The 26536-nt window shown below is 46.6% G+C and overlaps 2 protein-coding genes across 2 annotated transcripts in view; one reads left to right on the top strand and one right to left on the bottom strand.

The window, feature by feature from the left end:
• Positions 1 to 21403, bottom strand: part of LOC115471972 (myosin-11-like) — a 32074-nt gene extending 10671 nt beyond the window's left edge. Inside the window, exons 1-9 of the mRNA XM_030205972.1 lie at positions 21388 to 21403; positions 18347 to 18476; positions 9084 to 9117; positions 8532 to 8695; positions 8019 to 8100; positions 3258 to 3447; positions 3111 to 3178; positions 1658 to 1734; positions 1323 to 1423 (exon numbers count right to left, since the gene is read on the bottom strand). Coding sequence (XP_030061832.1) covers positions 1323 to 1423; positions 1658 to 1734; positions 3111 to 3178; positions 3258 to 3447; positions 8019 to 8100; positions 8532 to 8695; positions 9084 to 9117; positions 18347 to 18412 — 782 coding nt within the window. The 5' untranslated portion in view covers positions 18413 to 18476; positions 21388 to 21403. The remainder of the gene's footprint in view (positions 1 to 1322; positions 1424 to 1657; positions 1735 to 3110; positions 3179 to 3257; positions 3448 to 8018; positions 8101 to 8531; positions 8696 to 9083; positions 9118 to 18346; positions 18477 to 21387) is intronic.
• Positions 21404 to 21642: 239 nt separating this feature from the next.
• MMACHC (metabolism of cobalamin associated C) overlaps positions 21643 to 26536 on the top strand; it is a 31089-nt gene continuing 26195 nt past the window's right edge. Inside the window, exons 1-2 of the mRNA XM_030205973.1 lie at positions 21643 to 21890; positions 25013 to 25207. Coding sequence (XP_030061833.1) covers positions 21813 to 21890; positions 25013 to 25207 — 273 coding nt within the window. The 5' untranslated portion in view covers positions 21643 to 21812. The remainder of the gene's footprint in view (positions 21891 to 25012; positions 25208 to 26536) is intronic.

Below are 26536 nucleotides of genomic sequence, written 5' to 3'. Positions count from 1 at the left end.
GCCCATTAAAACCAGGATTATTTTTAAGTTATGTGTTTTTGTCCTTCAGATATTATATGGCACAACACCGGATTACATGAAGCCCTTAATAATTATTCCCCTACACAATATAACCTCTGATTGGACCACCTTAGACTTCGTCTTCCAGACTGCAAGAGAGTGCGTTAAAGTCAGCTCACTCCGCAGACTTTAGATACCAAGGCGCTAAGTGGTGGAACTCACTGCCAAAAGCAATCAAGGGTCAGCCTGATTACTTGGTATTTCTCAAAAGATTAAAACAAAAAAAAAAAGCTTTCCTCTGAGAGGTTTCTACCCATTGATGACGGGTGTTAGATTGTAACTGGCCATCGATGGTTTATTACAAACTTTACTTCACCAAATCACAAATGCTGTGTTTGTCGGGATTGAAGAATGCTGCTTGGTCAACACGAAATGCCAAAAACGAGTTGCCTGGGGGACACTTGCAAACCCCTATCAAGGTTTGGGATGACTATAAGATCAGTAATAAGTGGACCAGAACTAGGGCCTGACAATACAGAGGCTGCCCACTATTTTCTTGCTTAATATTACTTGGAATCTCTGTTTGAGGAATGTTGTGTTGGTTGATATTATACTGAATGGAAAGTTGCTTTGTATACTATATTGCATTTGAAAATAATGCAAATATTTAAAAAATAAGAAAGAGAGAGAATAGAGTGAGTGTGCAGAGACTGGAGGGCATTTAAAATGTGTGCGTGGTGGGGTGGAAGGGTGAAGGAAGGAGTTCCATGAGCACTTAAAGGCTCCTGGCAGCCCAGCCCCAGTTCTGATGGAAGCAGTGTAGGGAACAAACCATTCAGTGCACCCCGAGGCATGTGTGAGTGACCCTGCGGATCAGACCTGGAGGCTTCTGGGTTTTCCACCGATCATAACCTTCAAATGACCTTCAAACAAATCGGTAACAAAGGCAATATTCAAAGTCACAACAGTGAGGAGTTTGACTGCAGGTACAACATGACGACTGCACTTCCAAAAAAGCCATCACCAGCATCCCCCAGGCTCAATGCTGGAATATGCCTCCTTCTGCTCAGACCAAAGCAGCACCTGCGGTGGCATTACAGCACTGTTGGGGCAAATCCAATCTCCTCTGAGTCAGACTAGAAAAGAAAAGGGCCAGCAGGCTGGGGGAGGGGTAGTAAGATGTCCTGCTAAGCCCCTGCTGATGCTGAGGAGAGAGGGGGGCTTTTGCTACGGGATGAGGATTACACCACGTTCCACTTTGAACGCAGCCACGCTCTGGGCTGTGTGCACTCGCATGGATGCAGGATGGGACAGTCTCTTACCTGACAGCCTGCAGTTCCTGCTCTCTCTCCTCACCTTCCAGCTTCATTCTTTCCAGGTCCACAGAATGCGACTTGTGACTGTCCATCACTTCTTCCAGCATCTGGCAGACAAGAGAACAGAGCAATACGTCCAGTGCAGAAACTGTGAAGGACCTACGCAGAGACCATGACCAGGGGGAGAGGTACCAAGCAGAAGCGATTCCTAAGAGCTCAGTCCAGCACCAGCCTGAGCCCCACTGGACTGGAGACACAGACCTAGCTGGCATCTGAAGCTCTATACCCAAGGCCTAGCACTGCTTGTCCTGCACCCCAACATCATATGCAACAGGTTTTACCTTCCAGGTCGTATCCTGGAACTTCTTCACTTTGTGGTTGTCTGAGATATGGTGGTGAAGGTCTTCCTCCTGCCTTCCTGCACAGAACAGAGAAACATGTACAAGTATCTCAAAATCCCAGTTCCTATAACAGATCTCTGTCTCCCCCTCCCCTCCATTAGCATCTCTAACCTCAGTTCCTACAACAGATCTCTGTCTCCCCCCACCCCTCGTTGACATCTCTAACCCCAGTTCCTACAACAGATGTCTCCCCTCCCCCTCAATGGCATCTCTAACCCCAGTTCCTATAACAGATGTCTCCCCCCCCCCCCACCTCAATGGCATCTCTAACCCCAGTTCCTACAACAGATGTCTCCCCCCCCCCACCTCAATGGCATCTCTAACCCCAGTTCCTACAACAGATGTCTCCCCCCCACTCAATGGCATCTCTAACCCCAGTTCCTACAACAGATGTCTCCCCCCCCCCGACCTCAATGGCATCTCTAACCCCAGTTCCTACAACAGATGTCTCCCCCCCCCACCTCAATGGCATCTCTAACCCCAGTTCCTACAACAGATGTCTCCCCCCTCACTCAATGGCATCTCTAACCCCAGTTCCTACAACAGATCTGTCTCCCCCGACCTCAATGGCATCTCTAACCCCAGTTCCTACAACAGATGTCTCCCCCCCCCCCCCGACCTCAATGGCACCTCTAACCCCAGTTCCTACAACAGATCTGTCTCCCCCCCCCCCCATTGGCATCTCTAACCCCAGTTCCTACAACAGATATCTCCCCCCCCCCACCTCAATGGCATCTCTAACCCCAGTTCCTATAACAGATCTGTCTCCCCCCCCCATTGGCATCTCTAACCCCAGTTCCTACAACAGATGTCTCCCCCCCCCCCCCGACCTCAATGGCATCTCTAACCCCAGTTCCTACAACAGATGTCTCCCCTCCCCCTCAATGGCATCTCTAACCCCAGTTCCTATAACAGATCTGTCTCCCCCCCCCATTGGCATCTCTAACCCCAGTTCCTACAACAGATGTCTCCCCTCCCCCTCAATGGCATCTCTAACCCCAGTTCCTACAACAGATGTCTCCCCCCCACTCAATGGCATCTCTAACCCCAGTTCCTACAACAGATGTCTCCCCCCCCCCCCGACCTCAATGGCATCTCTAACCCCAGTTCCTACAACAGATGTCTCCCCTCCCCCTCAATGGCATCTCTAACCCCAGTTCCTATAACAGATCTGTCTCCCCCCCCCCCATTGGCATCTCTAACCCCAGTTCCTACAACAGATGTCTCCCCTCCCCCTCAATGGCATCTCTAACCCCAGTTCCTACAACAGATGTCTCCCCCCCACTCAATGGCATCTCTAACCCCAGTTCCTACAACAGATGTCTCCCCCCCACTCAATGGCATCTCTAACCCCAGTTCCTATAACAGATCAACTGCTGCTCTGCTTACTTACGCAGGTCCTGATTGAGCTGACGTATTTCTTGTCGGAGGCCTTTGCTTTCTTGCCAGATCATTCGTTTACTGGAATAAAAGGGAGATGGATCAAGGGTCGGGGACAGACTGAGCTGGGGGTGAGGAAGGCAACTGTACACTCACAAACCTGTCCGCCAGTTCCTGCTGCAGGTAGGTGGAAGGTGCCTGTTCCAGGCTGGTTCTTTGGCCATGGGAAAGCACCTGTTCCCGCAGGCTGCACAACTCACTGAACACCTGTTGTCTTAGTTCTTCCATTCTGCTCTCTAGCTTTGGATCCGAGAAGGTACGATGGACACTCCGCAAGCAACGTACTTCCTCTAATTCCCCCAGGCGAGGGAATTGACAAAGACATACATAGAAACATTAAACATGACAGCAGAGAAATATTTCCTTAATTATTACTTCGAAAAGGAGTGAAGCCTGTGAAAACTGGGATTACTTTAATCAGTGGGATTTGAATTAGAGATTTAAGTATACGTATTGTTAAATAACTTCTGTTTTTTTAAAGAGAAAGAATGTAATCAGATGTATTATTTCTAACTAATATTGGACAATAAGTATGTTTTCAATGAGTGAAGGAGTGGCCTAGTGGTTAGGGTGGTGGACTTTGGTCCTGGGGAACTGAGGAACTGAGTTCGATTCCCGGCACAGGCAGCTCCTTGTGACTCTGGGCAAGTCACTTAACCCTCTATTGCCTGCCGCGTTGAGCCTGCCATGAGTGAGAAAGTGCGGGGTACAAATAAAAAGAAGCCAACCAGATGATCAATGTGGAATAATGAATTAGACGAGTAATATCTGGGGATAATCAGGTTAATACCACGTTTTTTTTCCTGTTTACTGTTCGATTGATCTCCTTGTCTTATTTCACTCTCCCTATTTTTCCTCACTTTGTGGTCTAAGAAAGAGAAAGATTGTATATAATCCATATATCTAGTTGGGATTGTTTTCTTCTTATATTGTATTAATGTACAGTCATATCTGTATTACTGTTTGCAAGTGACCCTTGTAAAATGAAAAATTATAAATAAATGATTTAAAAAAAAACAAAAACATGACAGCAGAACAGGGACCACGTGGCCTATCAGTCTTACCCAACCACACTAACTGTTCACAATTCCACACTCCTTTCCCTCAGAAATCCTCTGTGCTTCTTCCAGACTCTCTCGAGTTCAGGTATAGTTCTTATCGCCACCCATCCACCACCCCTAGCGTAAAGAAATATCTCTTAGATCACTCCTGAGTCTCTTTTCTTTCGCCTTCATCCTAAGCCCATGGTTTCAGAGCTCCCTTTCTATTCCTTTCCTTCCATATATATACCATGCAGGCATTTCTCTATCCATCCAACTAGACACAGCAGTTTTCATTGCAAGGTCCTTAAGTGCTTTACAATCAAACTAGTGGAACCAAGTCCGTTTTGTAAAAAATGAAACGGGCCCTACCTAGGAAGGCTCTCGTCTAAGCGATTTTTCCTCTCCCCTGCCCTCCCCTCCATGTCTAGCAATTCTTCCCTCCTCTCCGTGTCCTGCGATTCTGGCCTCCCCTCCATGTCCAGCAATTCTCCTCTGCCCTGCCGTCCCCTCTGTATCCCAGGATTCTGGCCTCCCCTCCATGTCCAGCGATTGTCCTCTACCCTGCCCTCTCCTCCGTGTCCCATGATTCTCTCCTCTCCTCCCCTCCATGTCCAGCGATTCTCCTCTGCCCTGCCCTCCCATCCATGTCCCGTGATTCTCTCCTCTCCTCCCATCCATGTTGATTCTCCTCTGCTCTCCCCTCCCCTCGATGACTCTCGATTCTGTCCTCCCCTCTATGTCCAGCGTTCCGTTGCCTTCACTTGTCTTGCTTGCATTCGTAACATTTATTTAATTTTTATTTATTTTTGTTACATTTGTACCCCACGCTTTCCCACTCATGGCAGGCTCAATGCGGCTTACATGGGGCAATGGAGGGTTAAGTGACTTGCCCAGAGTCACAAGGAGCTGCCTGTGCCTGAAGTGGGAATCAAACTCAGTTCTTCAGTTCTCCAGGACCAAAGCCCACCACCCTAACCACTAGGCCACATCCTGACGTCAGCTCGCCTCCAGCGTTCCCTTCCCTCTCACTGTTCCGCCCTCTGACGTCATTTCATCTTTACGCGACGGCGGGACAGTGAGAGAGATTGGAACGCTGGAGGCTTGCTGACGTCAGGATGTTACGAATCCAGCCAGACAGCCAGGCATGGAACATTGACGGTACAAATTATATTAGATAATGCACCTATAAATTTACAATAAAATCATGCAGTCGAAAACACATAAGGAAAAAATGTTTAAAAACAGTCTAAGTATTTTTTTAAAACTAAATAAGAGACCTTTATAACATAACATAGTAGATGACAGCTGATAAAAACCTGCATGGTCCATTCAGTCTGCCCTACAATATAAACTCATTACATACAGTATCTGATACTTCATATGTATAACTGATCTTGATTTGTCCTTGCCATTTACCGGTCATAGACCGTAGAAGTCTGCCCAGCACTGTGCTTGTTGTAAAACTTCTGAAGTTGTCATCGAAGCCCCTGGAAAGCTCCTCTCCAACCCATCCAAGTCTATTCAGCCACGATCAGGGCACAGACCATAGATCCAGTGTCGCCACTTAATCTCTGCTAAGCTTCTGTGGATCCAATCCATCTACACGGGATTCCTTTGTTTATCCCATGCATGTTTGAATTCCGTCACCGTTTTCATCTCCACCACCTCCCGTTGGAGGGCATTCCACATATCCACCACCCTCTCCGTGAAAAAATACTTCCTGACATTAGTCCTGAGTCTGCCCCCTTCAACCTCAATTCATGTCCTCTAGTTCTACCACCTTCCCGTCTCTGGAAAAGGTTTGTTTGCGGATTAATACCTTTCAAATATTTGAACGTTTGTATCATATCACCACTGTTCTCCTTTTCACCAGGGTATACATGTTCAGGTCAGCAAGTCTCTCCTCGTATGTCTTGCTACGCAAACCCCATACCGTTTCTGTTGTTTTTCTTTGAACCGCTTCAATTCTTTTTACATCCTTAGCAAGATACGGCCTCCAAAACTGAACATAATACTCCAGGTGGGGCCTCACCACCGACTTGTACAGGGGCATCAACACCTCCTTTCTTCTGCTGGTTACCCCTCTCTATGCAGCCTAGCATCTGGTTTCTTAATCTTTAAGTAAGAAGTTCTAACTGCAATTTCCACAGGAAGAAAATTCCTTTTTATTGGTGCAAAGTATTGGAACGCTGCCCGTTTCATAACTATTTTTGGACGACCTGGGAAAAAAAGTGCTTTGGGGGAAGATCAGCACCCGGAAGGTGGCACAAGTGCTAGATACTATGGGTCAACTGTGTGAGGGCACTTATGTACCAAGCAGGCAGTTAAATGTCTCACCATATCCATACGCTTTACGACAAAGACCACTCTGGACTGACTCCAGCCTTTGTCTTTCTCCACGTTGTGACAGCACTTCGAATACTGTGTGCAATTCTGGTCACCACATCTCAAAAAAGATACAGTGGAATTAGAAAAGGTGCAGAGAAGGGCGACTAAAATGATAAAGGCGATGGGACGACTTCCCTATGAGGAAAGGCTAAAGTGGCTAGGGCTCTTCAGCTTGGAGAAGAGGGCTGAGAGATATGATAGAGTTCTACAAAATACTGAGTGGAATGGAATGGATGGACGTGAATCATTTGTTTATTCTTTCCAAAAATACTAGGACTAGCAGGTATGCAATGAAGTTATTAAGTAGTAAATTTAAAACAAACTGGAGAAAATATTTCTTCTGTCAATGTGTAATTAAATTCTGGAATTCGTTGCCAGAGAATGTGGTAAAAGCAGTTAGCTTACCAGGGTTTTTAAAAAGTTTGGATAATTTCCTAAAAGAAAAGCCCATAAGCCATTATTAAGATGGATTTGAGAAAATCCACTGATTTCTAGAATGAGCAGCATAAAATCTGTTTTACTGTTCTGGGATCTTGCCAGGTACTTGTGACCTGGATTGGCCACTGTTGGAAACAGGATGCTGGGCTTCATGAACCTTTGGTCTGTCCCAGTATGGCGACGTTTATGTTCTTATCTTTTTGAAGGTGCAGTCTCCAGAATGGTACACAATAGTCTAACTGAGGTCTCACAAGGGCATCACCACCTCCTTTTTCTCACTGGCCATTTCTCTCCCTTTGCATCCAAGCATCCCTCTAGCTTTTGTCATCACCTTTCCTACCTGTTTGGCAACCGTAAGATCATCACATACGATCACACCCAAGTCCCACTCCTCTTTCGAGCACAAACGTTGCTCACTACCATTCTCTTGGGGTTTTGCAGCCCAAATACAAGACCCTACATTTTTTAAATAAATCTCAGCTGCTAAACTCTACACCAGTCCACAGGTTTTTCTAGATCTCCAGGATGTCTACCTTTTACAGATTTTAGTATCATCTACAAAGGCAAAACTTTCCCAACAGCATCCCGCCACACCACTGCTAACATCCTTATTCTCCAAGTGACCTCCACGTACCACTCTGCCCTTTATCATCTCCCACTCAACCATTTCTAGCCCATAAAAGTCACCTATGCAGAACCGTGTCAAAGGTCTTGCTCAAATATACCATTCTCGCTTGATCCGACCCTCTGGTCACCCAGTAATAGAAAGTTCTTGACTTCTACTGAAACCATGCTGCCTCGGATCCTGTAATTCATTGGTTCCAGTCTTATCTCTGCACACCCCTAATGGCCTACACACCTCACGTCCAGCTTCTTCTCAGGGACATATCATGTACATCTTTCAGCACATCTCGAATTACTCACAAACCCATCGCCATTGCTGTAGTGAGAGTGCAGCTCCCCCAAGCACCTCATTCTCCCTCGATACATACCTTCCAAGCTAAGGATGCGATGCTGTTGCTGCTGGCGCTCTCTCTCCAGTCTCTGCACTGCCTGGGTCAGAAACTCCATTTTCTACCAGAAAACACAAAAGAAAGCAACTGCATGAGAATCTGAGCCCTGTTCTCACCCCCTGCGTTCCAGCTTCCCTCTCCATTTCATTCCTTCAGCTCTCCGACTCTTCTGACTGACTTACCAAGGAGCTGGAGAATGAATACACTTGGATCGCTTCTCACCTCTCCCTACGCCCCTCCCCAGGAACTCCGTTCATCAGCTCTCCGTGCCCTCCTTCCCCACTGCAAATTGCACTGTGCACTTGGAAAAGAAGTTCATTCATGCATGCACCCAGCTTTTTCAGGGTGCGTTTAACTCTTAACCCCTTATTGTCCTGCTTAATACTGACATTGTTTTTAATCTCTTTATTTGTCCTCCTTGTCTGTTTTGAATAGAATGGAAGCTCTGCTGAGGTGTCTCTCTAGTGCTGCACAGGAAACTGTTTGTCTTACCTGGGCTTGTGTGTCCAGCTGGCTGCCGATCGTTGCTGCCTCTTCTGTTGCAGACGTGCCCTGGTATGGACTCTGAGTATACAAGGGACAGAGCTGCAAGGTTCCTGCCGTCATGTCATAGACGCTCTTCCTGCTGCCGAGGAAGTCGAAAGGAAGTTCCGGCACTGGGGAGAAGTGAGAAGAGATGTGAGCACGCACCAAAAAGCCGGCCACGTACTGTGCTCAGTAAACAGCACCGTTCCTTTTAAAGCAGTCATAGCTCAACATCGTCAGCTCTCTTCAGTGCAACAAGCCGGCACAGAGCACGGCTGCCCTGCGTGTCCCTAGCAAGCGTGCTGACCAGCTCTGTTTGCTGCGCAAGATCATCGGCATCTGGGTTCTAATGCTCCTATGTGCGGGGATTTTCTGGCTCTGGTCAGGACCATCCCACTGCACAAGGATGGCTCTGCTCCAGTTCTAGGGGTACAGCGGGGTTGGTGCTGTCATTCTAGGAGCTTCTAAAGGCCAACACAGAGATCGGCACCCGTGCAAATGAACGGAAATTTGTGTTACCTTTAGACAAGGCCTCTGCTGTGCTCAGTCTCTGCTGCAAAGAACAAAAAAAAAGGGACATAAATGGAGTGATATTCTCAATTAAGAAACCCCTGGGGCATTACAGCACTGTTTGCCTTGGGTCAATCACCTCCTGCACGCAGTACATGCCGGGATTTCTATTCTCATGGAATTCTTGAGAATATTCTGCTACAGCTCTCCCATCACCCAAGCCACCTCTGTGATAAACCCTTTCCCCCTTGTTCTAGCAGATGAAACAGAACTTCCCAAACTAAGTATTGACCCAGTATCCAGTAGCGAGGGTGTGCCCTAGGACAACCGGGGGGGGGGGGGGGGGGGGGGGTCACAATCTTTCTACAGCCACGTGAACTGGGGTTGTGGCTGCAGAAAGATTGGTGAGCACACTGAGACTATGAAAAACGTTTCAAAAGGATATCAATATCTGAAATAGTAAATTTACCCAAATCAGCCCAATTACGATCAGCAGGTGTAGAATGCTGCTGATCAAAGTTACAAGATAACGTAAAGTCAACCAAATTCAGATGACCTAAGAGATCGAATGTATCTTACTTATTTTTATTTGGAAAAAGGCAGCCAAAGCTTGGCAGGTAGGACAACTTATATCAGGGGAGTCCAAAATATAATCAGACTTTGAGAGGCCAATAAAAAAACGGTAAACAATTTTTTAAGATCTGGAGTAAGGACTCTTGTTTGTTTTTAGCTTGGCTCTTTATTTTCTTTTTATACTCATCGCATTTCTCCTGCCAAAGTCATTTCAAATCAGGGTCACAGCTTTTTCTCCAGTGTTGTTCTAATCGTTGACAATCTCTTAATATCCGGTGGATTTGGCTTCCTTTTGGAAGTGCAACATTTAGCTAAAGGAGCATTATTATCTAAAAGGTCACATTAAAAAAATCACATCAGTGGCTATCGGACAATCATGCGTGGCTATATGTCAGGGCAGCAGTTGTCACACATGGGTCTCCCGCAAGGAGTGAGCTGTGTCAAATGCAACCAAATCCCACACACATTGTTTCATGCATTTTGGGCATGTCCAGGGGTAAAGGCCTTCTGGACACAGGTTAGGAGGTTCCTGTCCCGAATATCAGGTTTAACAGTAACAGGAACTTGGGACCACTTTGTACTGGACACGAAAAAGGCTTTTAGTGCTCACGAAATGGGGACACGTATGTTATGTCGTAAACTGTGCTTGGTGGCTCGGAAGACTGTTCTGCAGTATTGGACAGTTTCGGAGCCACCAGCCTATTGGCACTGGAGAAACCAAGTACACCTACTAGCAACATGGGAAGCACGGGAGGCGAGGGGTTCCCCGAAAAGGCATGTTCAATTTAAGCGGATATGGGATCCCTATTTGGAGCAGTTAAGCCCTAAAGGACGCAGTCTAATCCTCAACTGGCATCATGCGACACCCTAGTACAACCATGGACAGCCTTGAACACACAAATTGGTAGTTTACAGACAGCAGGGGGGGGGGGGGACTCCTCTGGGCTACCAGAACACAAGTCCAGAGGGGGATAGAGGGGGAGGGGTGGGGGAAGAGGGGAGGAATGGACCAAAGCGCTGGGTACTAGTACATACATGCGTCTGAGGTCATATTTAAAGTATGGGGATTGGTGAAGATTTTGATGGGAATTATAGTTTTGTTAAATGCTCGCAATGAGAGACTTGAGAACATCATTGGAAAAGGAGGGAGGGGAGGGGGGAGAGGGTGAAAAAGGAAAGAATGTTAGTCTATGATAATGAACACAGATGATAATTGCCTTTGTTTTATTGTAGGCTTATTTGTAATAGCTGTATTTCTGTACTGGTTTGCAATAAAAAACGTTGAAACATAAAAAAATCACATAAGGTAGATAAAGTTCAGTCAAGTAAGCGTCAAAGATAGGCCAAAGCACATTGCTTGCGCTTAAGCACCCCTGTAAACCACCAGAATCTCAATATCGCCAGAAACGAACCATTCCACAACTATAACCTTCATCTACTGTGTGCCTAATGCTTTCACCATGTGAAGAAAAGGCACCACCAGACAAAAGAGGAGACCAAACGTCTTCAAATAAATGAGGTTTGCCTCTAAAGGCCATGTCATCCTCTCCTATTTCAGCATATATCACCAACCCAACGCAAAAACTGTGTATCTTTGTAATAATGGTGACTCGTTTCACGCTGGAACCACCTGCCCAATGATTCACTTAACTCATCATTAGCTTAAGAATTCCTCACATCACTTTACTATTTTATGTTTCAATAATTTTTATTAGAGAGATCATATCAACAGATCTAAACAGTGCTTAATTTCCTCTTTGTCTTGCAAAATAAACCAGTCTCTTACTTCGCAGGCCCCATTTTCTAAATGTTCTTGAGCATTATTCACATGTTCATTATTTGCCCTTTAGCTCGATCGGTCAGTGTAAGCCAAAATGGAGTCCAAGAGGCCCAGAATGTCCGAGCATGGAGGGGCCGTTGAGTTCTCAATCTTGTTCTTTCAGTGCGCAACAGATGAATCATCTGCCCTCTCCACTGAGCCACTGTAGGGCCCTCCTCTGACAGCCACGTCCTCAGAATTGTTCTCTTGGCCACCATCACTGTACGCAGAGTAAATGCTTGGCGCCCCCTAGTTGGGGGCCCCGAAAACCGCAGGTGTCCAAAGAGGAGTCTTGCGTCTAGAATCCAATTCGACAGCCAAATAGCCCGTATCTGTCCACTCACAGCTTTCCAAAATTGTTTGATGCACGGGCAACCCCAAAACATGTGTCCCAGTGTTGCTCCCTCCGCTGTGTATTTGGGGCATGCTCCGTCCGGTGAGGCCCCCATATGGAACGCCCTTCGAGGTGGTATGTATGCTCTCAATACAAACTTGAATTGTAATTCCCAATAAACTGCTTGATCTGTATTCCTGCGATATCCCAGGAGGTGTTCCCGGATCATTGTGGGAGTTATTTTAATCCCCAATTCTGTACTCCACAGGTTAGAAAGTCTCTCAAAGTCTGGTTCTTTAGCCATGTCCTTTAAATGTCTATGATGGTATGTTAGTGGCACTTTGTGTTGTGCTCCCAATGAGAGCGCCAAACCCAGCTCCTCCTGCACATCCTCCGTCAGAGCCTCCTGGGATAGGCTCAATATGTAATGTTGTAGTTGGTAATAGTGGAACCAATCCGCTTGGTTCAGTTTAAATCGGTCCCGGAGGCTTTCCCAGGATACAACTGTTCCGTTTTCGTCTATTGCCTGAAGTACATATTCCAACCCCTTACCTTCCCATCTTTTGAACACCTCATACAATTGGCCCGGCGGAAAATCCGGGTTGCCGCATATTGGGAGGTATGGGGTTGTCCCAGGTGAAAAACGATGGTGCCTGCATAGCCAGCGCCAGGTTTCCTGCGCTGCTGGTAATAGTTGTGCTGGGACTAATAGGCTGGGTTCTGCTTTACTTTTCTTGTGTAATAAGTAGCCAATGTGCTTCTGCTCCGTCTCCTGTAGCTCAAGATGGGATGGCGTGAAATATTGTGTGCGCCGCAGCCAATCATTTAGGTGTCTCATCCCACTTGCTATAGTCATATAGCGCAGATTCAGGAGCCCTAAGCCCCCGTATTCCACTGGTAGGTAAAGCGTGGACAACGCCACTCTAGGTCTTTTCTTTACCCATAGAAATGTTTGTAGAGTCTTGTTAAGTCTCTTTTCATCAGTCTTAGACAGATATAGTGGCATGGTCTGGAACACATATAGAGGCATATTTTCAAAGCACTTAGCCTCCCAAAGTTCCATAGAAACCTATGGAACTTAGCCTCCCAAAGTGCTTTGAAAATATGCCTCATAGCCACTTCGGTACGATCACCATATTGTACAGCGCTATTCTCCCCATAAGTGATAAAGGGAGTCCCTGCCAGAGTTGTAAGCTTATCCTCGTGTCATTCAATAGCTTTCTCACATTCCATCCATACACTTGTGGGAGTTCCCGTGGTATTGTGACTCCCAAGTATTTTATAGTCTCTTCTTCCCACTCTATAGGGAGTTGTAATCTACTTTTTATGTTGTCCCCAGGCACTATTTCTAAAGCTCTAGATTTCTGGATGTTTAGTGTGTATCCTGACATGGCCCCATATTCCTGAATCAGTTTCAAAGCCCTAGGTACTGAGTGTTCTGGTTCCTGGACCACCACCAGCAAATCATCTGCAAACGCGAGGGCCTTAACCGTACCTCCCTCCAGGCCCACCCCCCTTACCCCTTCATCTCCCTTCAAAACTCTGAGCAAAGGTCCCATTGCTAAAACAAATAAGAGGGGCGAGAGGGGGCAGCCTTGCCTTGTCCCTTGCCGAATGTGGAAATTACCTCCCCTCACTCCATTCACTAACACAGCTGCCTGGGGAGAGTTGTATAAGGCCTCTACGGCAGCCCCATACCATCCCCGGATTCCGATGTAATCTAGGAGCCCAAACAAATACCCCCAATCCACCTTATCAAATGCTTTTTCTGCATCCAAGCTAAGGATCAATGCAGATCTCTGTTCCCTCTGACATTTTGCCATAGCCAATAGGAGACGCCTCACGTTACTGCTTGCTTGCTTGTCTGTTCTTAATGAAGCCCACCTGCTCCTCATCAATGAGTTCTGGCAGCAATGATCCTAAGCGTGTAGCCAGCATCCGGGCCAAGATTTTGATATCAACGTTAATCAATGAAATGGGTCGGTATGAGCCTGGGTGCATCTTATCTTTCCCAGGTTTCGGCAGCAACGTGATTAGGGCTTCATTAGCATGTATGGGGAATTGTTTGTCTTCTATGGCTTGTTCTAAATAGTTCCCCAATGCCTTTATCCCTCCCCTTGGCAGAGATTTATAATATTCTCCCATAAAGCCATCTGGCCCTGGGGCTGAGTTAAGAGCCAGGGCTTTTATCGCCTCCTGTAGTTCTTCTTCTGTAAGTGGCTGATTCAGCATGTCTATCTGTGGTTGCTGAAGCTTAGTGAGTCCCACCTTGTCTAAGTAATTGGCCAGGTTGCTCAAGTCCCTTGCAGGTGATCCCTTGTAAAGCTCCCTAAAGTAATTGTGAAAGATCTGCTCTATATCTCCGCTTTTTGTTTTTAACACCCCCTGGGCATCTTGCAGTGTTGTGATCACCCTGTCAGGACCTTCTGATTTTATCAACCTCGCTAAGAGTGTGCCTGATTTATTGCCAAATCTTTGCATCCGGCATTTAAAGTACACCAAAGACCTCATAGTTTGCCCATGAATTAATGAGTTCAGGACCACTTGGGCTGCCAAGTATTGTTCCTTATTTGTTGCTGTTGGGGATTTTATATATTTCCGTTTAGCTTTCTGGAGTTGAAGCTCTAAGTTTAGAATCGCCTTAGCCTGTCTCTTTTTCCTCATTTGCACATAGGCTATTATATCTCCCCGTATGACCGCTTTAGAAGCCATCCAGTAAAGGCTAGGATTTTCCGCATGTTGGCTATTAAACCTCTCATATGTTTCCCATTTATCATTTAGATATCTTGTAAATTCTTTGTCTTCATATAGATAACTCGGGTACCTCCAACCCCCTGCTCGTTGATATTGCTCTGGGGCCTCCAGTTCTGTCCACACAAGCGCATGATCCGATATCTCTGTAGGCCCTATGCCTGCTCCACTCACCCATGGGAATGCCTGCCTATCTATGAGTATATAGTCTATTCTGGAGCTTGTGCCGTGTGCCCTAGATAAGTGTGTATAGTCTTTGGTTTCTGGGTGTAGGGCCCTCCAGGTGTCCACTAAATTTAGGGTACGCATGAATGTGGGAAGTGCTTTTTGTTTGCTACCCCCTTGTGGGGCCTCCCTGGGGTTTGTAGTATCAGCCGTGGGATCTGCCACTAAATTGAAGTCTCCACACACCAGTAACTGCAACGAATCATGGGAGGCGCAGTGTTTTATAATGGACTGAAAAAAGGATGGCGTATATTCATTCGGGCCATACAACGAGATCACCAAAAATTCTCTGTGTTGAAGCCAAAGGTGTATTATCACATATCTCCCTAGAGGATCTGCTTTAAGCAATTCGGCTTTAGCTGCTAACCCTTTACGTATTAATATTGCTACGCCCCGCTTTCTTCCCTCTGCTGAGGCTGAGAACACCTGCCCCACCCACTGTCTTTGTAACTTCTGGTGTTCAGCCTCCGTTAGTCTAGTCTCCTGGAGGCAAGCCACATCCGCTTTGTGTCTTTTTAGGGCCTGTAATATTTTTGTCCTCTTAATTGGTGTTGCTATACCCCCTACATTCCAAGATACCACTCGGGTTGCTTTTGTCATCTGCGTTTATTATAGTTGGTGTGACTTGGCTTAGCTTTGAGAATGTTAAGTGGGTTTCGGGTGCCCAGCCTCACCCTCCCCCAAATCTGAATTTGCTCTACTCTCGTGTCCTTGCAACTTGCATCCAAATATAAAGGGCCTGCGAAGCCATGGTTATAGTATTTCCTCTTCCCTATCTCCCCCCCCCCTTTTATCCCCCATCCTCCCTCCTACTCTTATTTCCTCCCTATCCCGCCCTTTACCTTAAGACCCCCCTTCCTCCTCCCTTCTTTTTGAGATCCCTAAGGTGTCCTACTGTTATAGTAGGTTAAGTGTGATTGTAGGCTCCCCCTCTCATAGCCTAACCTGTCTTCCTTCCATATCATGACCGCCTGTGTGAATCCCTTCTATTCTTCTCTTATGCTCTTGCCCCCCTTCGTGTATTCTTCCCAAATGATCCCCAAGTGTAGCAGTCACACTTCGCTCACATTCCTCCTTCTCCTTCCCCTCCATCCCCATTAAACTGAACTGTGGTTTCAAAAACATACATGTTCCTTTGATTAAGTTAGTTCTGTACCATATTACCAGTCTTCGCCTCCATTCCAGGTGGTTAAACTTTTCCATCTAAACATGTGGCTTCGATTTAGAGGTGGCCATATTCTTCAAGTGTCCTTTTCCCCATCCGAGGGGTTTCCTGTTTCTAATAGTTCTTGAGCTTCTTCTGGAGCCTGGAAAGTTTGCCACCCTCCCTCCTTTAGGACTTTTAGCTGGGCCGGGTACAAAAGCATAAATCTTTGATTTTTCTTGGCCAGGTGGCGGCAAATGGGGCCAAAAGCTCTCCTGCACTCCTGCAATGCGGCTGAGTAGTCTTGGAATATCTTGACTCCTGCGCCATCAAAGGCCAAGGTGTCCCATTTTGCCCTCGCACCTCTCAGAATTTCCTCTTTGTGGAGATAATTATGGACTTTTATTATTACTGCTCTGGGCCTATTTCCAGCCGCCACCCGTCTTCCCAGTCTGTGTGCCCTCTCCAAACATAGGGGGCCAAAACTATCCGAGAGTGCAAACTCTGTTTTTAGCCAACTCTCCAACTGTGATAGAAGTAAACGATCTGGTACAGTCTCTGGGATACCGATTAGATGCAAATTCGATCGCCGGGAACGGTTCTCCATCTCATCAAGGTGCTGCGCTTGCGTTTTCACTGTTCGTTGTAGCTCCTTTATCACCTTGTCCTTATTTGTTTCAGAGTCCTCCAGCTCGGATACCCGGACCTCCAACTCCCCCGTTCGTCTCGTGGTATCTCCCAACGAAGACTCCACCGCTGCCAGCTGCTCTAATACTTTATTTAGCTGAGGCGCTAGTGCGGTCTTAACTGCCTCCACTAGCTGCTGTAGCTGTTTCGGGTGGAATTCCGGAATCAAGCCGACTGCCGGTCCGGGCGCCATCTTGTTTTCTTCGGGTCCGCGTTTTTTCTCTGCACTCTTTTGTGCGAGTCTGCTCGGCGTCGCCCTCATTTCTCGAGTCACAAATGGGTCCATTAGTTCCTTCTACTCTCCAATATTCAGCAGGGTTGTTTTCAACAGGTTGTTGTAGCCGTTTTTATCGCTCAGAGAGGGGGTAGCCTCGGAGAGATGGAAGACACGACTTCCTCCCTCAAACCATCACGTGACCTCCTCACTTTACTATTTTAAAGAATTGACTTCCCTTTCAACAATAGACTAGGACCAGTGCTAACATGCCATGCCCATGATTATTGTCAACGAGAGATGTGGGCGTCTTTGTAAGGACCATGGCCCTGGCGAAACACGGCACGCTGGTGCAGGTCCTAGTCTATTGTTGAAATGCTTCATATTTAATGAAGCTTTTTCAGATATGCAACATTTTTAAAGTAATAAAGTAAAATGATATGAGGATTTTTGATTGAAAGCCACATCGAACTCAAACTTGTTTGGGATAATGTGGGCTATACGTCATAAATAAATGATGAGATAAGCGAGTCGTCAGGCAGGGTTCCGGCACGAAACGAGTCACTGCCGAGGCTTCTTCTCACGTTAATTCATGTACCATCATTACAAAGATACACAGTTTTTGCGTTGGGTTGGTGATATATTATATGCTTGTGTACAGTGCTTCTGGGACATAACTGCAGATTTCTCCTCTCACATTTCATCAACTCTCCCCGTGTTTATTCATCATTTATGGGACCTCTCACAGACTTACAGTATCTTTATGTTACCAGCAGCAATCAGATAAGCTACAATTCATTTTTTCCCCAGATGACATAGGGAAAACATCCCCTAGGATCCTCAGGGACCTTAACCCAAGTCAATGGCTGCATTTCCATCAGGACCTCTGTACAACGTTCTATATAATCTTACATCCCAGCATAGATGAAATGAATAATGTTTCCATTTGGTCAAAGCACCCCCTCCCCTCCCAATTTCCTAGGACTGGATGATCCATTCTATTTGCAATACGCCTTGTATTGCAATTATATGTAATCCGAGTCAAAGAAAAGACTTCTGAGAACATAAATGGGGTTTTCTCCACATCTCCTCTGTCAATGGGGATTGCAGCCAAGTGTATGAATAGGGTTGACCAGTAGGATTGATAAGGAAGGAGGGCTTCTTCTAGTTTGTTTATGTATTTTCTACTATGACTGTAATATATTCTAAGATTGTTCCAGACTTAGAGATGACAGCTTGTCAATTTTAAGAATCTTTACCCAGTTTTCCGGGGATAATTTTGGCTTCCAGTGGTTTTCAGAATTCATTTCAAGATTTTACGTCTCACTCATCGCACCTATTACACTGAAATTGCTCATTAAAAATATTTCACCTGCTAATTTCAACCTTAAAATGTCTTCCCTTCCCCTCTTAGGGAGAAGAGCCTTGCCCGCATGGATAGAAATGCCCTATGTACGTTCTCGGAGTTCTTTTCTCTATTATCACAGCAAACAAAGATGTTAGAACAAGTAACAAGTCCACTGACCTTCATCATGGCCACACTGTTGTCCGTGGCATGCAGAATGGAGTTAAGCTGAGTGTCCCAGTTCATGCTGTTAACACAAAAATGATGAAAGCACCTCCAAAGTAATGAAAGGCTGGAACCCACAACAAGGCTATAAAGAGAAGTAACAAGTGTAAACCTTCTGTCTTTGATGTGCCTGCTAACACTCCAGGGGGCTTCATGCTCACATAATGCTAAACTCAATAAGCAGGAGTGAAGTCAGGGGCAATAACTGAACAAGAAGTTACTGATTGAGGAGGGCTAACGAACCCAACTCCAACCCATGCCAGGCCTCACATTTATGTCATATGATTGATATTTCGCATAGGGCCTAGCCAAGGCTTCAATGCGGTTTACAAAAACAAATTCAAAACTAGGACATAGAAGAGAGAAATGGAAGAGACAAAAAAAAAAAAGAAGAAAAAGGGAGAAGGAATTGGGGGGGGGGGGGACACTGTGGAGTGAGAAGGGACAGAGAAAAGAGGAAGGAAATCAGAACAATCAGGACAAAAAGGAAGGGTTATATGCAATTCTGAAAAGGTGAGTTTTTAGAGCCAGTTTAAAAAATGCAATGGTGGGTTGATCCCAAATCTAATGTGGAAGCTAAAAGGATAATCTTGAGTACTGTAAGACAGATAGAAGAGGGCCGGTGATTATCATCCAATCTAAGGCACGGAAAGGAGAGTAGGGAATAAAATCTCTGTTAAGATAGAGAGGGGCAGAAGGGGACATATATTTATATATAGCAATAGTAGAATCTTGAATTTTATTTGGGAAGAAATTGGAAGCCAGTGTTCAGAAACAGAAGAGTGACAAGATCAAAATATTGTGCATTGTGAAGCAATTTGACTGGATGAGTTGTAAACGTTTTATACTCCGTAATGGCAGGCTTGCAAGAAGGGAGTTACAATAGTCCAAACAAGAAATGATCAGTGCATGTATAAGTGGACATAAAAACGTGGCAGAAGGACCGAAGGCAATCAAGAGCAAAAAAAATATCTATATGAGGTTTGAAGGATGCAGCCAAGTCAAGTATGACACCCAGAGTCTTGACTGAGTCCTTGAAAGCTAAGGTATAGTGCCTTCTAACACAGGGGCAGGTACTGGTGAATTGCAATTCACACTTATGAGTATTAAGAAACTAGATTTAAGCCATGAGGAAACATTGGAGAGACAGTTATTGAGAGCTGAAACTAGAAATGTGTCCGAGACCCTAAAGAAGATTTGAATGTCATTTGCATAACAAAATGGAGTGCAGGAACAGTCCTGGATAATAGTGAGTAGAGGGGCTACAAAAATACTAAAGAGAGCTGGTGACAGTATAGAGCTTTGGGGTACTCCAGAAAGGGGAAGGGAATCTGTGGTTTTGTCATGAAAAGAAAGATGGTAAGAACAATTAGAAAGATAACTGGTAAACTAGGAGAAGAATGCCAGAAATACCAATGGATTGAAATCGCTGAAGAAGGAGAGTGTGGTCAGTGAGGTCAAACGCTGAAGACAGATCTAAGGACACTAATTATTGACCGACACTGATCTAGTGCAGTACAGATAAGATCATAAGATGGTTTTGGTATTATGATTTGGTCAGAAGCCTGCTTGGAATGGATGAAAGATATTACTAGATTCAATATTGCTCAATAAGTTGGTTGTGGACAACTTTCTCAAGGAGCTTTGCAAAGAAAGACAGATTCGAGATAGGGTGGAAATTCAGTGGGTTCTTGAGTAGTGGACAGACAGATGCATGTTTCCATAAGGATGGGACAGTACCTTGGGATACAGCTGAAGAGATTAATTATTGAGCTAAGGCGTTGGAGTAGTCTTGGTGGCCAGGGGTCTGATGAGAAAGGTTTAAGGGAACCGACAGTGCATGAAAGAGAAGAGGCTAAGGGTGAACTGAAGGAGGACCAAGAAGAGGAGGGACACATAGCAGAGCAGGGGTTAGAAGACTCCGGGGGAGGCAGCAGAAGAGGAGAGGGAATAAACGCAGAATAAAGCTTAGAGATTTTTGTTTGCCATACAGAAGATAGAGAATTCAAACGACAAAAATCAAAGGTTCCTCTTATATCCCCAATCAACTGTTCACAATACAGCAGGGATTCCCAAAACTGTCCTTGGCTCTTCAGAGCATGCAGATTTCTGTTTGCGGGGTCCCATCGTATACATAATCACACACTATAAAATAAGGCTGTATAGAGACCCCTCATAAAGTGTACAATTTCTCTCATCCCTATTCGTTTATGTATGACTTAAAAATCCAAGTGTCTGCATTTGTATTGGGATCACAGATCATGAGCCCGCTCTATTCTTCTGCAGCCTAAGACTATCAAAGTGCTAGAAGGTTGAGAAGCAAGCCAGACTCGGCTCATATCACTCATTGTCTGGGCCATAGGTACAATTGCCATACTGGGACACACCGAAGGTCCATCAAAGCCCAGTATCCTGTTCCCAACAATGACCAATCCAGGTTACAAGTATGTGGCTGGATCCCGAAATAGTACAATACATTTTAATAATGCCTTATGGACTTTTCTTTTAGGAAGTTATCCAAACCTTTTTTAAACCCCACTAAGCTAGGACACCTCCTCTATTATCGCCTCTCTAAAGCGGGGCCGCAGGGGCGTGGGCCCCTGCAGATTTAGCCCTGGCCTCCCTGCTTTCACACACCCTCCCCCGCCATCAAGTACCTTTGCTGGCGGGGGGGCCCCCAACCACCAACCCCTGCCAGCCGAAGTCCTCTTTAGCGCATTACTGATCTGGATTCTGTTTCTGCGAGTCCTGATGTCCTGCACGTAGGAACATACAGGACTCACAGAAACAGAATCCAGAACAGCGAACGCGTCGGACTTGGAGACCGGCGCAGAAGGGGACTTCGGCTGGTGGGGGTTGGGGACCCCCGGCAGCAAAGGTACCTGGTGTTGGCGGGGGAGGGTTGATGGTGGCAGTGGGAGGGAGGGTCGAGGGGGGACAGGAATGGGGCGACGCCGCCGGGGAGGGGGGGGGGTGGTTAAAATGTGCCCCCTCACCTCGAGCTCTGGACCCCCCCCCCCTCCCCCCTCCCCTCCCCTCCCCTCCCCTGCCGAAGTCTGGCTACGCCCCTGCTTAAAGCAATGGAGGAAGTTTCTAGAAAAGGGAAGTGGAAGATTCGAAATGTACCAACACCGCCACCAGGTCACCCAAACAAGAAAACGCCAACCTCCTCCCTCCCTCCAAATCGTTCAAAAGCACCACTTCCGGGGTGGGTCCCGGCTAACGTCCGCCGCGCACAGACTCACGGGACTTTTAGTTCATTCCGGGACGAGCTCTGTTTTCAGATTACGGCCTGTGGACAAAAAAGAACTACAACTCCCATAAGTCATAGCGCGACAGGCAGCCATGCATTGGACAAGCTCACAGAACCACAGCTCCCAGGACGCACTGCGCGCAGCCGGAAGTGATGTAAGCTGGTGTCATGGCGGCGTTCCTGGAGCTGGAGGGGAAGGTGCGGGGTTTCCTAGCCGACTTTGGCTTCGAGGTTTATCCGTTCAAGGTACCGAAGACAAGAAATTCCCCGCACCCTGCGGCACCTCCCTCCCGCCAATAGGACGCGAGGGGGGCGGGTCGGTAAACTACGGCCAATCAGGCCTGTCCGTTCCTGCCCCACCCTCGGTGCACAGTTGGAGGGGGCGGGGTGGGAGTCCGCGGCCAATCAGACCGGGCCATTCCTGCCCCACCCTCGGTGCAGAGTGTGGGAAGGGGCGGGGCCTTAGCGTTTGCTCTTAATTTTGAATGGTAATAAGTGGGATAATGTAATGTTTAGTTTAATAAAAACATTATATAGTTACACTAAAAATACAATTAAAAACAAAAAATAAATTCTGTAATTAGAACTCCATCAGTAAATAGGAAAGACCTCAAAGCAAGAACAGTCACAACAAAGTAACAGCCACAATATTAGAAATAAAATGAATATTAAAGTCAAACATAAACACGTAACCAGTGTGTTTTTTCTAGCAAAAAAGGTGCCGGTACTCAAATGATAGGCCACCCTTCAACATAGTAGATGACGGCAGAAAAAGACCTGAATGGTCCATCCAGTCTGCCCAACAAGATAAACTCATATGTGTATACCTTACCTTGATTAGTACCTGCCTTTTTCGGGGCACAGACCGTACAAGTCTGCCCTCCACTATCCTCGCCTCCCAACCACCAACCTCTCTTCCCCCACCTGCTCCGCCACCCAATTTTGGCTAAGCTTCTGAGGGGTGATCACTGAGGTACCCACCCCATGATAGCCAGGCCCCCTGCAACCAGTCACAGAATCTATGGTGTGTGGACCCAGAGGTCTATCATTAAAACTTGGGTTCCATGGGTCAATTTTAGCAGACAGTGGAAAAGGTGCTGGTACTCAGTACCCCCTCAAAAAAAGCCCTACACATAACTAGGCATAAGAATTACAAGTCCTACATTTCTGCATCTCTCTCCTCCTCTCCCCTCCAGGTGTGTGGGGGGGGGGGGGGGGCAGTATTTTCTCCCACTTCCCTTTTCCCTATCTCTATCCTCCACCCAAACCACAGTCTGTATAAAAACAAACCCACAAAAAAAACAGTGTGGCATTGACCCTTACAGCACCTCATGTGCTCATGACCTCCTGGGTGTGTCAGAGGGCGCAGGATGCAGAAGGCATTGAGAGTATCAAAGACCTGCTGCAGTCATCTGCCTGTGTTGGTGCTGTGTTACTGCACCCTCCCCTAAGTCTGCCATTTTACGGTGTTGCTTAGTTGTCCTGGTGTTAGAGCTGGCCCTGGCCTTTCTTCAGGGGAGAGTTGTGCCGTCCCCTTTCTCATTGTGGTTGCTCTTGTCAATATTCAGAATTCAAGTGTCACTTTTTAGTTTGGGAAAGGTGGGCGGTATAAAACAGTGAGAGGCCTCCAAGTGACTCTTGGATCTTTAGTATTTATATTACGGGTTACCATATGGCTCCAGAAAAAGGACAGATAGCCAGTCTGGGTTTTAGTTCCATTGCTATCAATAGAAGCAAAACCTGGACTGGATCAATGTGTCCTCCTTTTTCTGGAGCCATATGGTAACCCTTTGTAAACCACTTTATGTGACTATTTCAGTAAGGCAGCATTTTAAAAAGCTTTTAAATACATAAAAGAGTGCTTTCAGCTAGAGCTCAATGTCTGTTTAATCTTGTGCAATGTGGTCTCACACTTCCTGTCTCTGGTTGGTAATTACCAAGGAGGTTGGATTAACAGGAGACAGCATGACATTACAAAGTTGAAGCTGAGGTTTTCATGCTCCCCAATGCAGCTGCTGCCATCTTGGTACACCCAAATCAATGTACTGTTCTAGGCAAAGTATAGTGTAACTAAACAGCCAGCTAAACCATCCCTAAGTAGAAGCTTTAACAATAGACTCTCAAGCAAATCTTCTTTATTGTAGTACTCAGAATAAACAAAGAAAATCCGATTTACAGTTCAGTTGCTTGGACAGAATGGTTGCTTTCTGCACATAGAATCTGTGTCTAGCCACTCCAGAGGCAAGGAGTTGGCCAAAACCTCAGCCAGCTGAGAGGAAATAAGGGGGAGAAACTCAGTGTAAATAAAAGAGGAATGATTTGGGGTGATAGTGAAAAATCTTGATGGAATTACAGGAGATTAAGGAGGGATCAGCTCAAGAACAGCTGCTGATCATGCTAGCAAGACTGGGCTCTCTCACACAGCCCGCAGGGGCAGAGAGGGAAGATTAGCTCTAGCTCAGAGCCAATGAACAGCCAATAGGGAAAGCTCACAAGGAGTCAAGCACAGGCTACTGTAAACCACAGGAAAAGCAGTCCTAATACACAGTGCTATCACATGTACAATGCAATTGAATACAGATCATCCTCAAATATGCATAACAATGCACCCTGCCTCCATTAATATGGGGGCAGAACAAATGTAACTGATAGGCGACAAGCTCCACCTATTGGCTTCAGCCCAGATGATAGACCAAGTGTGCTCCTGCCTGTAAACCTCCTTGGTTTTTACAGCAATGCCAAAACTGTGCTACTTCTGGCCGTGGGTTCAAATCTCCAATCCAATATAAAGGTAACAGGCTACACAGAGAGCAAAGGACCACACCAGGGTATGCAAAGTTAAACGAGAGCTGGGTCCAAACACAGCTTCCTCTTCCTTCCTACTGCCTTTCATTGTCGCTCAGCTTCCTATGAGCCTCTGTCACAGTCCATAGAGAGTAATCAATGTAGATGTCCAAATTGCAGCTTCGTTCCCTCAGAGATACTAAAACAATTCTTTTCCTGGAGGTGGTAGTAATGGTGATGGTCCACTAGATCAGTATTTCACCATTGTAGTTGGGAGGAAAGGGGAGAAAGGCAGCAGAGGTGTACTTGGCCCTGCTAGTTGGGGGAGGGGCACCAGGACAGAACTTGGCCCTGGTGGTTGGGGGAGGACAGTACATGGCTTACTGTGAGGAAGCTGTAAATTTACTCTTCTCCCAAGGAGCAGGATCCTGAGTGGAGGATTTAAAGTGCATTCATTAGCTAGTCTGACAGCCCTTGGGCTGTAGAAACTAATGTCCTATGTACTGTAAGTTCTTGCATTGCTGTTAGCTGTTTCTTCTCCCACTGCTTGCAGAGTTATATCTAGGCCTTCTTGTTTTGTTTAGATTGGATGGTACAACGCTGTTCTGCCATCCACCTTCCACCTCCCGTTCCCAGAAGACACCCTGGCTTTTGTTGTGCTCAGCATTCCCTCCATGTTTGAGAAAGCCTTTAAACCTTTCATCAGCCAGCAGCAGCTGCAGAAGATTCGAGACCCCATCGATGAATGCATCTCCTATTACCTGTCACAGCTGAAGGAGGTAAGAGAGGAGCCAGGTATGGTCTTCCAGCTCACTCAGAGCCTTCCCCAACTAGAGCCACAGCACGATCTGGATTTGATTCACAGCTGGCGGGTTGGGGGGAGGCATGAATACAGCACAGGTCAGCTTATTGCCAAACAGTAAATGGTCATGTTGAGTAAAGCTGAGAGTCCCTTTCCTGGGAACTGTGAATGCTGTGAAGCCCAAGGAGCAGGAACTAGTCTGGAAGTTGAGCCTGGATCGCATATGGCAAAGCAGAGCACTTCTGGCTGCAGGATTGCTTCCCTTTGAAAACGTATTCTTCCTCAGCGACCCTCCAGACCGGTCAAGACGCGTGGGTTATGTACTCCTACCAGCAGAGGGAGACTGAGAAAACACTGAGCTTTGAACACTGACTATATAACCTGTGCAGTACATACAGTAGCCAGTATTTTCTCAGTCTCAGCAGAGGTAGAAGGACAGCCTGTGCAGTCTTCAATAGTCTGGTGAGGTAGTTTTGATTTTAGGGATAAAGGATTTTGAGTTATCTTCAGGAGATTTCTATCCTTTAAGTACCCTGTACGTGGTTTGCCAAAAAAAAAAAAAAAGTGCTTCGGGGCCCTGGGTCCGGTGGGGCCCAGTAGTTCCCCCTGGGGTGTCACACCTGCTTTGTCGGGTCCCTCCCCCTGTGCTGCTCTCCAGTACTGTGTTACTGGCAGCTTTGTGCCTCGGCTGCTTTCTGTGTACTGCAGCCTTGAGAGCCTTTCAATTTTCAGCTGCCAGAATGGTCTTCTGTCTCTTTAAGGGAGATATATTTATTTATTTGGTACGGAACGAACGGGAGTTCTTTTCCGTCCTAGGAGCGAGAGAGCAGTGCTTTTGGGGCTTGCCTGACCTTGGGGCCGGTACGGGGAAGCGCTGCCTTTACTTTTACAGTTATGGCGGCCAAACTACTCCGTTGTCGCGCGTGCTCGCGCCGGGGCATCGAATCGCCGGGCGGTCAGTGTCGGCTGTGCGGTGAGCCCAAACGTTTGGAGGCAGTTCCCCCGCAGTTAACCGCGGAAGTCCCGGCGGTATCGGCGGCCCCTTTAGCAGCGGCAACTCAGGCGGGTCCGGAAGCGGAGCTTTCAGTTTCGGCGGGAACGGCCGCCATTTTGAATTTAGCGCGTTCTGCAGAGGCTTCTGTGGTTGAGCCAGTTGCCCCCGTGGACACACACAAAGTACCTAATGAGGGTCCAGGAGGGGTTAGCTTTCCTCCAGAGTTTGTATGGACTCTTTTCCAGGCTTGGAAATCGGGCCCCCCCCAGGGAGTGGAGGGGGTTAGTCCCATGCTGCCTAAAAGACCCCGGA

This window comes from Microcaecilia unicolor, chromosome 6 (genome assembly GCF_901765095.1).
Source record: "Microcaecilia unicolor chromosome 6, aMicUni1.1, whole genome shotgun sequence".
Lineage (NCBI taxonomy): Eukaryota > Metazoa > Chordata > Amphibia > Gymnophiona > Siphonopidae > Microcaecilia > Microcaecilia unicolor.
Note: the sequence above shows the minus strand (reverse complement) of the source record. Positions and strands in the feature narration are given on the sequence as shown.